Source organism: Lipotes vexillifer, unplaced genomic scaffold (assembly GCF_000442215.2).
Source record: "Lipotes vexillifer unplaced genomic scaffold, Lipotes_vexillifer_v1.1 scaffold470, whole genome shotgun sequence".
NCBI classification, from domain to species: Eukaryota; Metazoa; Chordata; class Mammalia; order Artiodactyla; family Lipotidae; genus Lipotes; species Lipotes vexillifer.
The window spans coordinates 2,488,152-2,503,347 of record NW_006799533.1 but is presented as its reverse complement, the minus strand read 5'-3'; the positions used below and the strand labels follow the sequence as shown (position 1 = coordinate 2,503,347).

The 15,196-nt window shown below is 39.9% G+C and overlaps 1 protein-coding gene across 1 annotated transcript in view; it reads left to right on the top strand.

Annotated features, from left to right (window-relative positions):
* SERPINE3 (serpin family E member 3) overlaps positions 1-15,196 on the top strand; it is a 30,471-nt gene that overhangs the window by 10,625 nt on the left and 4,650 nt on the right. The window contains exon 5 of the mRNA XM_007471686.1: positions 6,020-6,120. Coding sequence (XP_007471748.1) covers positions 6,020-6,120 — 101 coding nt within the window. The remainder of the gene's footprint in view (positions 1-6,019; positions 6,121-15,196) is intronic.

Here is a 15,196-nt window from a genome sequence, read left to right as displayed (position 1 = left end):
GAAGAGCGTTCAAGGCTAAAAGTGGAGAGAAAATGCAGCCAGGTGCAGGAATCTGCTACAGTCTTTTTGAACATATGAGGCAGATGGCTGGCCTTGTCCTGAAGCAGCTGATATAAGGAAGAGGCCCCAGGGAGGTGCCTAGCTCCATTGCAAACTCTTCACTGGCGCTGAATCTGCCTTTAGAACTTGCAAACCCTTGAGGAATGATCCTAAAAAACTCTGGAGGACAGAGAAGGGGCAGGAAGGCAGAGGTCATAGCAACCCAAGTATTGCTTCACACTTGACCTCATCCAGATTAAAAAAAAAAAAAAAAATTAATCTCCCTAAGACTGCCTGCTGTCTGAGAAGGATAGAAGATTTTAGGGAAATAAAACTCCCCTTCCCTTTTAGGGCTATTTCACAAGCAAAACTAACCAAGTTTTAAAAAACTAGCTTTAAGCCCTTTAGGGAATAAAGAAAGAAGTAAAAACTATTTTGGGTCTAGATTTGGGTACGAAACTTTGGACCATGGTAGACGCAAGTCAGCTTTTGGGCAAGAATTTTCCTCTAGTTCCACAAATCATTGATGCATCACTTAGTATGACCTGCTGTAAAGTCAACCTGCATATTTTACTTAGCAAGAGCAAAAACTTGGGCACTCTGTGGGTAGCCAGGCAAAAATTGTATGGCAGTGACGTGTACCTTCTGGTTAAACATCACCAAGCAGTGCATCAGTAGATTCTGGATGAATTATGATATCTACCTTCCAAAGTAAACTTTTATTTATAAAGAAATAAAATAGAATATATAAGGACTGTCAGTCTTCATTAGGAACATTATCATACCAAAAGAATAAACAAGAAAACCCACAAGAAAGACTAATTATGTCAAATATATATTTGTTTAATGAGTAAAACACTTAGTTTTTAGGTCAACAAAGTGGGAAGCCAAACAATGAGCATTTTTTTCTTATGTTAGACATGATCTGTGCATTTTCTTAAACCCACCAGATCTCATATATCCCAAATGAGCTTGCCCTTCCTTCAAGGAGCTACTGATCATCATCATATGCATTTTGTGCTTTTCTGAGGGTGTTTTCTTTCTTCCTTTTTAAATTGAGAGATAATTCACATACCATAAAACCCATTCTTTTAAACGGATTTACAATTAGAGTGTACAATGCAGAGGTTTTTAGTATATTTGCAAAGTTGCGCAACCATCACCACTATCTAATTCCAGAACATCGTCATCACCTCAAAAAGAGACTCCACACCCTTTAGCAATCACTCGCATCCCCCTCGCCCCAGCCCTAGGCAATCTACTTTCTCTCTCTGTGGATTTGTCTTTTCTGGACATTTCACATAAATGAAATTTTGCAATACATGGCCTTTTGTGTCTGGCTTCTTTCGCTGGGCATAATGTCTTCAAGGTTCATTCTTGTTGTAGCCTGTGTCAGTATTCTATTTTATGTCAGTATTCTATTTTACGGCCAAGTAATACTTCATTTTGTGGATATTACTACATTTTATTTACTCATTCATCCATGCATAGACATTTAGGTGCCAAGACACGTTTTGGCTTGTTTCTGTTTTTTGGCTGCTACAAACATTTGTGCACATTTTTGTGGCTATATATTTTCAATTATTTTGGGTATATACCCTAGGAATGGAATTACCGGGTCATGTGTTAGCTCTACACTTTACAGTTTGAGGAACTACTAGACAGTTTTCTAAGTGGCTGCACCATTCTACACTCCCACTAGCAATGTATGAGGGTTCCAGTTTCTCCGTATTCTTGTCAACACTTGCTATTGTCCTTTTTTTTCCTAAGACCCTCTTCACGTTTAATGGGTACAGAGTTTCAGTTTGCGATGATGAGAAAGTTCTGGAGTGGATACTGGTGATGACTGAACAACAATGTGAATGTACTTAACACCACTGAATTATACACTTAACATTGTTAAAATGGTAAATTTTATATAATGTATATTTTACCATAATTTTTTTAAAGGCCCCTCTTTATGGAGGCAAGGGAGATAGGGAAAGGGAAAAGACTGCCTTCCCAAATTGTGGATTAAAAAGTAGGGATGTTATAAAGCTTGCACTCAGGAACTGTGTCGTTATTCTTAGTTATATTAGTCAGGATACGTTCACCTCCTCTGCCCTTCAGCACTGCCCTCCTCTGTGCTTTGGCCTCCTCCTCAGGCTGGGGGCAAGTCACTGCAGCCTGGGTGACCTCACAACTGTGTGTGACAACAGCTGTAGCGGGAAGCCCCTGTCTTTTTGATTAGAGCCATTATGGCACGTGAAGTGGTCTCTCAGTCTGACTTTCATTTATATTTCCCTAAAGACTACTAATGTCAACAATCTTTTCATGTGCTTGTTGGCCATTTATATATCTTTTGTGGAGAAATATCTGTTTGAATTCTTTGCTCATTTTTAAATTGCTTATGTGTCTTTTTATTGTTGGTTACAATACTTCTTTCTATATTCTAGATACTAGCTCCTTATCAGATACATGATTTGTAAATATTTTCTCCCATTTTGTGGGTTGTTGTCTTTTCACTTTCATAATGGTGTCCTTTGAAGCACAAATGTTTTTATTTTGATGAAGTTTAATCTATTTTTGTTGTTGTTTCTTGTGGGTTTTTTTGGTGTCATACCTAAGAAACCATTGCTTAACCAAGGTCACATAGATCTATGTCTATGTTTTCTCTAAGAGTTTTCTAGTTTTCACTCTTATATTTAGGTCTTTGATCCATTTTGAATTAATTTTGGGTATGGGATGAAGTAGAGGTCCAACATCATCCTTTGCATGTGGCTTTCCAGTTATTTCAGAGCCATTTATCGAAAAGCCTATTCTTTCTTCCCATTGAATTTTCTTGGCACCCTTGTCAAAATCAATTGGCCATAAGTGTATAGGTTTATTTCTAGACTTTCAATTTTATTCCATAGGCACAAATATCTATACTTTTGCCAGTACCACACACACTTTTGACTGATTACTATAGCTTTTTAATATGTTTAGAAATCAGCAAGTGTGAGTCCTTCAAGTTTGTTTTTATTTTTAAGATTGTTTTGGCTATTCTGGGTCCCATGCATTTCCATATGAATTTTAGGATCAGCTTATCAGTTTCTGCCAAATAAACAGATAGAATTTGGTAAGGATTTTGTTGAATCTATAGATTAATTTGGGGAATAATTTCTTTATAACAACATTAGGAGTTTCAACCCAGAACACAAGATGTGTTTCATTTTATTTAGATTTTCTTTAGTTTTTTCCAACAATGTTTTGTAGTTTTCAGTGTACAAGTCTTGCACTTCTTTCATTAAATTTATTTCTAAGTATTTTATTCCTTTTTGATGCTATTGTAAGGATTTCATTTTCAGATTGTTCATTGCTAGTATAAAGAAACACAGTTGATTTTTGTATCTTGATCTTATATCCTGCCACTTTGATGAACTCACCTATTAGTTCTAATAGTTTTTTCTGTGTGTGTGTGTGTGTGTGTGTGTGTGTGTGTGTGTGTGTATTCCTTAGGATTTTCTATATACAAGACCAAGTCATCTGTGAATAGATATACGTTTACTTCTTTCTTCTGATTCTGGATGCATTTGCTTTCTTTTTCTTGCATAATCGCCGTGCACACCCTTCAGTACAATGTTAAATAGAAGTGGTGAACATCCTTATCTTGTTCCTGACCTAGGGGGAAAGCATTCAGTCTTTCACCATTAAGGATAATGCTTGCTGTGGGAGTTTTATAAATGCCCATTTTGAGGTTGAAGATGTTCCCTTCTATCCCAAGTTTGTTGAGTGGTTTTTGATTTTATGAAAGAATTCTAGATTTTGTCAAATGCTTTTTCTGCATCTCTTGAAATGATCACGTGGCCCTTGTCCATTATTTCACTAATATGGTGTTTTACCTTGATTGATTTTCATATGTTGAACCCACCTTGCATTTCTGGGATAAATCCCACTTGCTCATGGGGGATTTATATGTTGCTGGATTCAATTTGCTAGTATTTCGTTGAGGATTTTTACGTCTATATTCATAAAGGACACTGGTCTGTCGTTTTCTTGTGATATCCTTGTCTGGTTTTGGTAAAGAGTATTTTTTTTTAACTCAGGATATTTTTGTAGCATTTCTTCCGGACTGGCCTTCGTAGCCATACAAAAAACAAATCACTGCCGTCTTTCATAGTCATAACTCACTTTTACTGTTGTCTTTAGTTACTAAAAGTGATATTACCCAGTTTTATCACCTACCATAACCACCATACTTGGCTTCAAATGTGCCTTAGCTCTTTCTCAATATCACTGCAAAACAATAAAACCACAGTGGTAACAATAAAGTGCATGAGCTGCACTGGGCATTGTTCTGAAGACTTTACAAGGACTGTTTCATTTGATCTTCACAAAGCTAAGAACTAAGCACTAGTATTAGGCTCATTTCACAAGCAAGGAAACTGAGGCAAAGAGAGGCAAAGTAAGTTGCCCTGGGTCCCTCAGGTGGTAAGAGGCTGAACCAGCTTTCAGACCCCGGCACTGGATTCCCAAGTTCATGTTCTTAACCACTGTGTTTCAGCATTGAGAGTTCTCAAAAGAATGCAGTTTAAGGAAGAAAATTTCAGAAAAGGTGATCCAAAATTTTTTTGAGAAATATCATCATACTTAGAGAAAGCTTGTGCCTTTTTTTGAAACTACTGAACAGATTCAAAACACACATATATGAGAAAATCTGATTCCTTTGTTTAAAATATTGGTTACATGTCTTGTATGGCAGTGAAGAACTTTGATATTGTGCAGTATTTTTATTCTCCTACAAGTTCCACATGGTTTATAGAAACGACCATCTAAATTCCATTTTGAACTTTTTTATTCTCAAAGAAAAATAATGTCAGCCGTAGCTTCTTTTTTTTGTTTTTGTTTTTTCCACTGTTGTGGCCTCTCCCGTTGCGGAGCACAGGCTCCGGACGCACAAGCTCAGCGGCCATGGCTCACGGGCCCAGCTGCTCCGCGGCGTGTGGGATCTTCCCGGACCAGGGCACGAACCCATGTCCCCGGCATCGGCAGGCGGACTCTCAACCACTGCGCCACCAGGGAAGCCCTCAGCCGTAGTTTTAAAGGCTCCTTCAGCGTTAAAGTTTTAAATGCCTTGCCCTTGAAGAAACATGAGGAAGTTGGCATGCTGATTCTTCCCGCTCTCGGGACTTGCTAGGAAAACCAAAGACCCACGCTGCACACAGCAAACATGAAAATATGTTGTATCAAAGATAAACACATTAAATGAGACACTCTATCAATTGGCAGTTAATCAACAACTTCTTTTCTGCACCTACTGTGTGTGAGAAGCCACCCGGGATGCGAGGTAGTGAAGTGTAGATGCCAAGAGCACAGGCTCTGTGCTCAGCCTCATCTGAGTTGAGCTCCACCACATACTCAGGACGTCCTCTTGGGCAAGCTTCTTAAACTCTTTAAGCCTCAGTTTTCTCATCTGTAAAATGAGGATAATAATAACATAGTTATGTGAAGATGAAGTGAGAGAATGCACATAAAGTACTTGCTGTAGTGCCTAGCACATGGTAAGCACTCATTAAATATTAATTATTATGAGGAACTAAAAACTGACCAGCCTCTCTTCTCAAATAGTTTACAGTATCATAAATACAGTAACAGGAAGCAGAATGTTCTATACATCAGAAGAGTAGAACAAAGTGTTTAAAGGGGCCTTAAGAACTGACCATTACAAAACAGCTGAGGAAGAGGAGGGGTAACAATTGAACTGAGCTTAGAGGAAAGGTCTCAAGGGAGACCTGGAAAAAACAGCAGAAGCAAAGGTCCAGAGATGGGAGAGAATGCTGTGTGGTCAGATTAGTCAGGGGGTCGGGGATCTGGGAAGGAGCAATGACAGATGAAGCTGGAAATGAGCCTGGAGATCCCTGACTTTCAAGTGAGGGGGTTTGGTTGTCATGTGATGTGTATGAAAGTCCACTGAGAGAGAATTTTAAGTGAAAGTTGATGGTTTGTTTTTGTTTTTTAGGTTTAGGATCCAAAATCATTTCAACCTGAAAAACATTTTATATTCCTGGGGAGTTACCGATCTCTTCGACCCACTCAAAGCTAACTTGAAAGGAATTTCAGGTAACACCAGTTTTTCTTCCAAGCTTATTAGCATTGTGTTTGGGGCAGTTTCTAATCAGTAATCATGCACTGATTAAGGGATTCTCATCTACAGAGCCTTCAGAGGTAAACAGCCAGAGTTAACATCATTTAAAAGAATTTACAAGGTGCTTTGCTTTATATAGGAATTTGTTGCTTCAGATAACAGATTTGGGTTGGACTTTGTTGAGGAGTGGGTGTTTCTTGAGACCACCTCTAAGCACCATTTTCAGATGCCACCTTCAGAGTAAAGTCAGTGACCACAGGACACAATACAACTCCCCTCCTCTGCCCGGCATGACTAGGAGATGCCAGAGACATTGGTGCAACAGAGCCCTTCGTTCTGACCTCCTGCTGTCCTGATGGCCTCACGGTCACTCTGTTTCTACCTCCCCTCCCTCCCTTCCTGTACCTCTCTGTCCTCTTCTAATGAGCTAACCTCGGAACTTACCCTCATCCATCCAACTTCCTTTCTTCAAATTACTCATCCATCTACCACCTTGCCTTAAAATGTCCTCCCTCCTAGAGTCTATATTCAATTTCTTGGCTTGCAGTAGACAAGCTACTCCTAATCAATAGGATCTGTATTCACATATGGTCTGACAGACTTACATCTAATGTTAAAAGAGAGTGGAATGCCAGAACCTTGTCTTCCAGAATCCTCTCAGGAGACCACTGGCTAAACTATTGCCAACTCCAAAGGCTCAGGTTCATTTCTGCTCTGCATGGTAAATTATCTATACGAAGATGACACTGGGGCAGGCATAGCCATTGGCATTGATGTTTTCCTTGCCTGATGAGCTTGTGAAATCTCTGTTTTGAATGCTAGAACCTCATAGGACAGATAAGTTTTCTAAAGGCTTGCTCAGATTTCTTTCAGCAAACACAGAAAAACATGGGAGTTTGGTTCACAAGAGAAGTCTCAGCTTGGGCATTAGATGTGACCAGTTAGACTACATGGCACATCAAATAAAACACAGGAGGAAGGATCTATTCTAGATTGTTTATAATCCACCAGCTCTGAACTCATTGCCAAAACAAGCAAAGAGATAAGCAAGGTGATAGTCCAGTTTGGGTACAGTGCCCCAACAATGCTTGGCACACAGTGGATGATATCCAGTAAATACTGTTGACTTTGTTGAATGACTCTACCAGAAGTTTTGCCTGGTGACACAGACATAATCTAGCACTGCCAGGAAAAGAGGAAGATTAGAGCAAAAGGATGAGAAGCAAGGAAGGAGCAAGGGATGAAGAACTTGAGTGCACTCTGTCTTTAATAACCTGCAGAATCCAATCACAGTATCTTCTTGTGGCTCTGGAGCTCAGCTATGGCATTCCTGTTTTGATCATCCAAGTTCAAAACTTTGGGGCCGTTCTGACCTTTTCTTCCACACCACTACATTCAAGTAATCACTGTGACTCACTGCTCCTTCCTGGTTCTCAAACCTCTCTGCCTTTATGTCTTAGAAGTGCATCCTAAAATGCGGTCAGTTCTGTGTCCTCAAACAGGACTGAGTGCAACCCACATCGTGCAGTTCCCCTGTTGGTAAAGACTTCTGAGGCCCATAGCTCCTTTGATAAGATCTAACAAGCAGCTTAGCTTTAAAAAGAACCTTTTAAAATACCTAACCTCTTGTTTTATAATGCAATTAAAGCCTACTTATATTTGCTCCAATCAGCAGAAATATAGGCTCATGGATCTGGCTTGTTAAATAATTATCAAGCAGTTACCATGCACCAAGTGGGAAGCTTGCATGCATGTTTCCTACAGATAAAACACATCCACCTTACAATCTACTCCCATAGTTTTGCTCCTCTAATGCAGGGGTCACCAAATGATGGCCCACCACCTCTTTTTATAAATAAAGTTTTATTGAAACACAGCCACGCCCATTCATTTACAAATCATCCGTGGTTGCTTTCCTGCTATAACGGCAGAACTGAGATGTTGCAACAGATGCCACATGGTCTGCAATGGCTAAAATATTTAATATCTGGCCTTTTACAGATAGAGTTTGCCAACTAAAATATTGCTTTCCAATGCTGTTCTTTAAACATAATCAAAAGATGAGTCACTCCTGTGCCCGAGTAAGCCGTTGACTTAACTCTGGAGACATGGCCACTGAATCTCACTAACAAATCATCGTATCATGCCTGAATGGGGTATCCACCACCCACCTCACATATCTTACTTGCGGAAATGAAATTCCTTATCATATAGCAAATCATCAGCAGAGAGCTTGTCAGAGCGTAAATGATCAGAAAATGCTGGCCTCCCATCTTACAATTAACAAAGGGTTGCAAACAGTTTTGTGCTATTGATGGGAACTAAACAACCACAGGGAACATTAGGCTTTTTCTTTCCATTTGGTTCCAAAGCCCAGAATCATTTTACTCAAGTTCCCCTTCTCCATTTAAAAGTCACTCATCTCTCCTTTCATGGCATCAGATCCTTTTTTGGCTGCATGAAGAACTTGCTTGATATCATTTCAAGGCCCAACTGAGACCAGGGTATAATTTTCCTCCCCAGACAACCTTGACACTACATGTTATGAAGCTTTTAAGAATAATTCCAGTTTCACTTACACTAAAGACATCAGCTAGAGATACCCTTTTTGAGCAATCCCACTTCCTATAGGATCAGCAGGCTTTGATACCAACCCATGCTTCCTAATCCAAGAAATACTCCTTGTGCACCAACTTGAAACTTTGAAGAAACTGTCTTATTCTTGACTTTTGTAAGTGAATAGTTTTCAATCTCTGCTCATGAAGAAGTACAAGTTCCCTTTTACTATGATGTGAATGAGGAAACCACCCACAGTTGTTTGGTTGTGTACTGAAGTTAACTTATGCCATACCAGACGACTGGGCAGAGCTGCAGTAGGTCATCAAGATGGCAACATAGGTCATTCCCGACTTCAGTCCCTTTCTCAAGAACACCAACTAGCAACTATCCATAGACAAGTCACCATTGTGGAAATACCCCCACCAGGAGCTGAGGCTGAAGCACCCCTCTGAAACACAGAGACTGAGAAGGACCACATTAGAAAGGTAAGAGGAGTGGCTAAACTCTGACCACATCACCCCTCCTCCAGGCTGACATAGCACTAGGTCTATGGTTTCTCCAGTGGGAAAAGAGAGCCCAAGGTAGACGTTCAATGTTTCAGGACACATCCTGGTAGGCCCTCTCAGGTCTCTGATCTCAGGGAACCAGATAAGAGATGGAGAAGAGGGGCAAAGCTTACAGCAATCGGCACTCAAACCTTAATAGACCATATTGCAGTGGCACCTTAGCAAAGACCCCAGCCAGCAGCAGTGCCCATCTGCAGAGCCAAGCCAGTGGCCCCATCTGGCCAGAGGGCTCAGTTGGCAGTTCTGTGATTTGGGTCTCCAGTCAAAGGGCCATACTCCCAACCCACCCAGGCAGGAAAGCAAATTCACAGCCCAACCCAACTGCCAAGCATAGCCTCAAGTCCTGCTCATGCAGGAAGCCTGGCCAGAGAACCCAGATAGCCAGGAAGCCTATCCTACAGCCCTGCTTGGGCAAAGAGCCAAGCCAGATGGCCTGCCCAACTGTTGAGCATAGCCCCTGACACCATACAACCAGGGAGCCTGGTTGGTGACTCTGGATGGCCTTGGAGCCCAACCCATGGTACCACCAAGCCAGATCCTGGCCTGTCACCACACCTGCCACAGAGTCCAGCCAACAGCACCACCCAGTTGGAAAATACAGCCTGAGACCCCACCTGACCAGGAATGATTGCAGAGCCCAGCCCATAACTGCCCAATCATGGTATCCAGTGAGTGCACCATCCTGCCAGGGAACACAGCCTGCAACCTCACCCAACCAGAGGTGATTACAGAGCTAGTGGCCCAACCCAACCATAAAACATAGCCAGAAGCCCCACCTGAACAGGGAGCCCCCGCAGTGGCCCCACTTGAACGCACAGTCCAGCCAGCAGACCCACCCAACCAAGTAACCCAGCCAGCAGCAACCCCTGCAACCTCAGAGCATATGCAGTAGTCTTGCTCAAACAGAGACCCTGGTAGAGAGCCTTACTTGCCCACGACAGCTACCAGCTGACTGGTGAAGGTCTTTCCCTGCCAAAGCAAACCTGTGAAGTCTGGAAGAGGAGACTGCTTACTTAAATACATAGATATTAATGCAAGGAATGAAGGATCATGAAGAATCAGAAAAGCATGATACCACCAAAAGAAACAAATAAAGCTCCAATAACTACCCTAAAAAAATGGAGATCTGTTAACTGTCTAACAAGAACTCTGAGTAATCCTCTTAAAGAAGTTTAGTAAACTTACAAGAATGCACAGACAAACAAAATTAGGAAAACAGTGCACAAATAAGTAACAAGCTCAACAAAGAAGTAGAAACCATAAACAAAAACAAAACAAAACAGAAATCCTAAAGCGTAAGAATATAATGACTGCACTGAAGATTAAGAGAGCTTCAACAGCAGACTTGACCAAGCAGAGGAAAAAAAATTTGGTGAACTAGAAGATAAACCATTTGAAATTATCTAGTCAGAGGAGCAAAAAGAAAAAAAGAGTGAAGAAAGTCTATGGGAGCTGGGGACATCCATCAAAAGAAACAATATATACATTATGGGAATCCCAGGAGGAGAAGAGAAAGAGAAAGGGATAGAAAGTCTATTTAAAGCAATATTGGCCGAAAACTTCCCAAACTTGGAACAATAAATAAACAGGCATCCAGATTCATGAGGGCCCAATGACCCCAAATAGGTTGAGGATGAAAAGGGCTACACTAAAACACATTATAATTAAATTGCCAAAAGTCAAAGACAAAGAATTTTGAAAGCAGCGAGAGAGACACTAAAACACATTATAATTAAATTGCCAAAAGTCAAAGACAAAGAATTTTGAAAGCAGCGAGAGAGAATAAACAAGTTACATACAAGGGAACCCCCATAAGACAATCAGTGGGTTTCTCAACAGAAACTTTGCAGGCCAGGAGAGAGTGGGATGACACATTCAAAATATTGAAAGAAAAAACTGTTAACCAAGAATACTATACTGACAAAGCTGTCCTTCCCATATGGAGAGACAAAGACTTTCCCAAGCAAACAAAAGCTGAGGGAATTCATCACCAATAGACCTGCCTGACAAGATATGCTAAAGGGCATTCTTCCAGCTAAAATAAAAGAATGTCAATTAACATTGTAAAAATGTATGAATGTGTAAAAATCACTGGTAATAGTAAATATATCATCAAAATCGGATTCTCTAATATTGTAATGGTGGTATATAATTAGTTAGAACTAATCAATAAATTCAGTAAAGTTGTAACATACAAAGTCAACATACAAATATGAGTTGTTTTTTATACACTAACAATGAACTATCTGAAATAGAGATAAAATAATCCCATTTACAATTGCATCAAAAACAGTTAAGTACGTAGGAATAAATTTAACCAAGGGGATGAAAAATCTCTACACTGAAAAATTACAACACACTGATGAAAGAAATTGAAGAAGATACAAATAAATGAAAAGACATCCTGTGTTCATGGACTGGAAGAATTAATGTCGTTAAAATGTCTATACTACCCAGACCAATCCTCAGATTCAATGCAATCCCTATCAAAATTCCAGTGTTTTTCACAGAAACAGAAAAAAACAATCCTAAAATTTGTATGGAACCACAAAAGACCCAGAATAGCCAAAGTAATCCTGAGAAAGAACAAAGATGAAGGTGTCACACGTCCTGATTTCAAACTATATTACAAGGCTATAATAATTGAAACAGTACAGTAGTGGCATAAAAACAGACAAACAAGTGGACCAGAATTGAGACCCCAGAAATAAACCCATGCGTATGGAGTCAACTAATATTTGACAGGGAAGCCAAGAATACTCAGTGGGGAAAAGATAGTCTCTTCAGTAAATGGTGTTAGGAAAACAGGATATTCACATGCAAAAGAATGAAACTGGACCCCTATCTTACACCACTCACAAAAATTAACTCAAAATGAATTAAAGACTTAACTGTCTGAAACCATAAAACTCCTAGAAGAAAACATAGTAGAAAACTCCTTGAAATTGGTCTTGGCAATTATTTTTTGGATATGACACCAAAAGCACAAACACCAAAAGCAAAAGTAAACAAGTGAAACTACATCAAACTAAAAGCTTCTTCACAGCAAAAGAAATAACTCACAAAATGAAAAGGCAACGTACTGAATGGGAGAAAATACTTGCAAACTACATATCTGTTAAGGGGTTAATATCCAAAATGTCTAAGGAACTCATACAACTCAATAGCAACTCATCATCCAATTTAAAAATGGGTAGAGGATCTGAACAGACATTTTTCCAAAAAGACACACAAATGGCCAACAGGTACATGAAAATGTGCTCAACATCGCTAATCATCAGGGAAATGCACATCAAAACAATGAGGTATCACCTCACATCTGTGAGAACGGCTGTTATCAAAAAGATAAGAAATAGAAAGTGTTGGGAATTCCCTGGTGGTCCAGTGGTTAGGACTCCATGTTTTCACTACCGAGGGCGCAGGTTCGATCCCTGGTCGGGGAACTTAAGATCCCACAAGCTGTGTGGCACAGCCAAAAAAAGAAAAAAAGAAAAAAAATAGCAAGTGTTGGTAAGGACGTGGAGAAAAGGGATCCCTTGTGCACTGTTGGTAGGAATGTAAATTGGTGCAGCCACTACGGAAAGTAGTCAAATAGAACTACCATATGATCCAGCAATTTCACGTCTGGGTATATATCCAAAGGAACTTAAATCACCGTGTCACAGAGCTATCTGCACCCTCATGTTCATAGTAGCATTATTTATAACAGCCAAGACATGGAAAAAAGCTAAGTGTCTATCACCAGGTGAATGGGTAAAGGAGTTGCAGTACCTACATATGCAATAGAAAATTATTCGGCTATTAAAAAGAAAATCCTGCCATTTGCAACATTATAGAAAAACCCTGAGTGCATTATGGTAAGTGAATTAAGTCAGAGAGAGAAAGACAAATACCGTATGATCTCACATATATGTGTAATCTAAAAAACCTAAACTCATAGAATCAGAGTGTACAATTGTGGTTGCCAGGGTGGGGAGAATGGATGAAGGTGGTCAAAGGGTACAGATATAAGATATATTACTTGCGATATATACATACATAAAATATCACATTGTACACCTTAAATGTACACAATGTTACATATGTCAATTACATCCCAACAGAGCTGGGTGGGAGGGTGGGGAGAAAGAAAGACGTGAGGAGTGGGCTAGAGGACAAGGATGGAGAAAGGAACTAAGCATCTACTTTCAGAGGCCATTTCAGATTCTTTCCAGCACTCACTCTGTATATGCTGGGCTGGGTGCTATGGTGACACACACTTGCCATCTACAACTAAGGGACAAGAGGATGAGAAAGATAAACTAGAAGCAAATTCTGGCAGTAACTTTTTCAAAGCCATTAATGTTACCAATAGTAAGTGATAATAACTGGGAAGACAAAAGACACAGCAAATGATAATGTTTGTCCTGCTTTGTGAGAAGCTGAGGATGAAATGTAGGATTACTACTTTATATTTTGCAAATCTTACATTTACACAATGTCATATTATCAAAACTCTTAAGCCTTTTGAGAGTATGGCCAATCACATACAAAGAATGACGGGCTCCACTCACAAAGGGGAAGGGACACTAAAACAGTCATTTGGATGAGATTTGCCAAAGACTCGTCCTGTGCTGTGCCCCAGTGATTCCAAGGACAGCAACCAACATTTCCTTACAAATGAAATCAGATGACAGAACATTAAGTCAGTTGTTTTTATGGGGAAATGAAACAAATGTACAGTGTGAGGAGTGTCGAGTATTCATTCGTCCAACATTTACTAAACACATACGTGTACCAAGCATTATTATGCTAGTTGAGCAAAGTAAATATTTAAAACGAATAATACAGCTTCTGCTTTCTGGGAACTAACAATCTAATGAGGAAAGTTGAGATGGAAATACTTATAGAAGATGTTATGGAAGAAGGGTAGAGTATGCCAGGGAGGGCAGGAAGAATTTTACCTGTTTGCTTTGGATATTGAAATGTAATATAGGAGCAGAAGAGCTTATTGGTGGGGGGGAAGGTGGCTAGTTTCCCAAAGTACGTTCTGTAGAATGCTAACCTGCTAAGTTTGGAGACAGGAGATAGTGTGGGTATTTCCATGGTTAAACACTACATATTGTAGCCCTCCTGTGGAGATTCACTATGAACATTAGCGAATTAGCAGCTCTAAGAAGTCCACTATTAAAAACAAAAGCACAACCCTATCCAACTTGCAGTTCCCATTGTAATTACTCATGGAACCCTTTTTAATAGAATAGCACCTATAAACAACCTTGAGAACAAATTTTGGGGAAACAGGTTGTACGGCCGTCAATGGCACTAGACAGCTGCCAACACTGCAGGAGAGGATGAGCCCAAAGCCAGGAGAATCCCTTTGTGCTGATTTCATTAGTTGCTGCATAACATTTCCAGAGCTACTTAACAAAAGTAAGCAAATAGGGATCTGTAATACAAGATCAAGCAAGAAAAACACAAACCCACAGATGACTCCTGAATCCTTATTTTGAACACAAACATTGGTCTTCTGAAATGTTAACTCTTACCAGAGATAAAATGTATGAGAGATGAGGATGCTGGGACATGACAGGCTATGGGTCTTAGCCTATGTCTGTGCAAACATGTAAATGTCAATTATTGGACCACTCCTGTAATATGATGGAGAAAAAAGCTACTTAAATGAAACCTCAGTTGCAGCTTCAAGAAATTCAAAGAGCCAAGCCCATCTAACCAAAGACTCATTGATACCAACCAGTCGACCCCATTTCTCACATTGTGCCAGGGTGCCTGGACTCTAACACAAATGCATTTACTATATTCTAGCTGATAAAGAACCTTTGCTCATTTCATTAACATTTATTTCAAATGTCCAGATAGCATACTAGATAGTAATGAAGTCACAGATTAGTAAAAGCTTCTCATGACCATCAACCATTCCTTATAC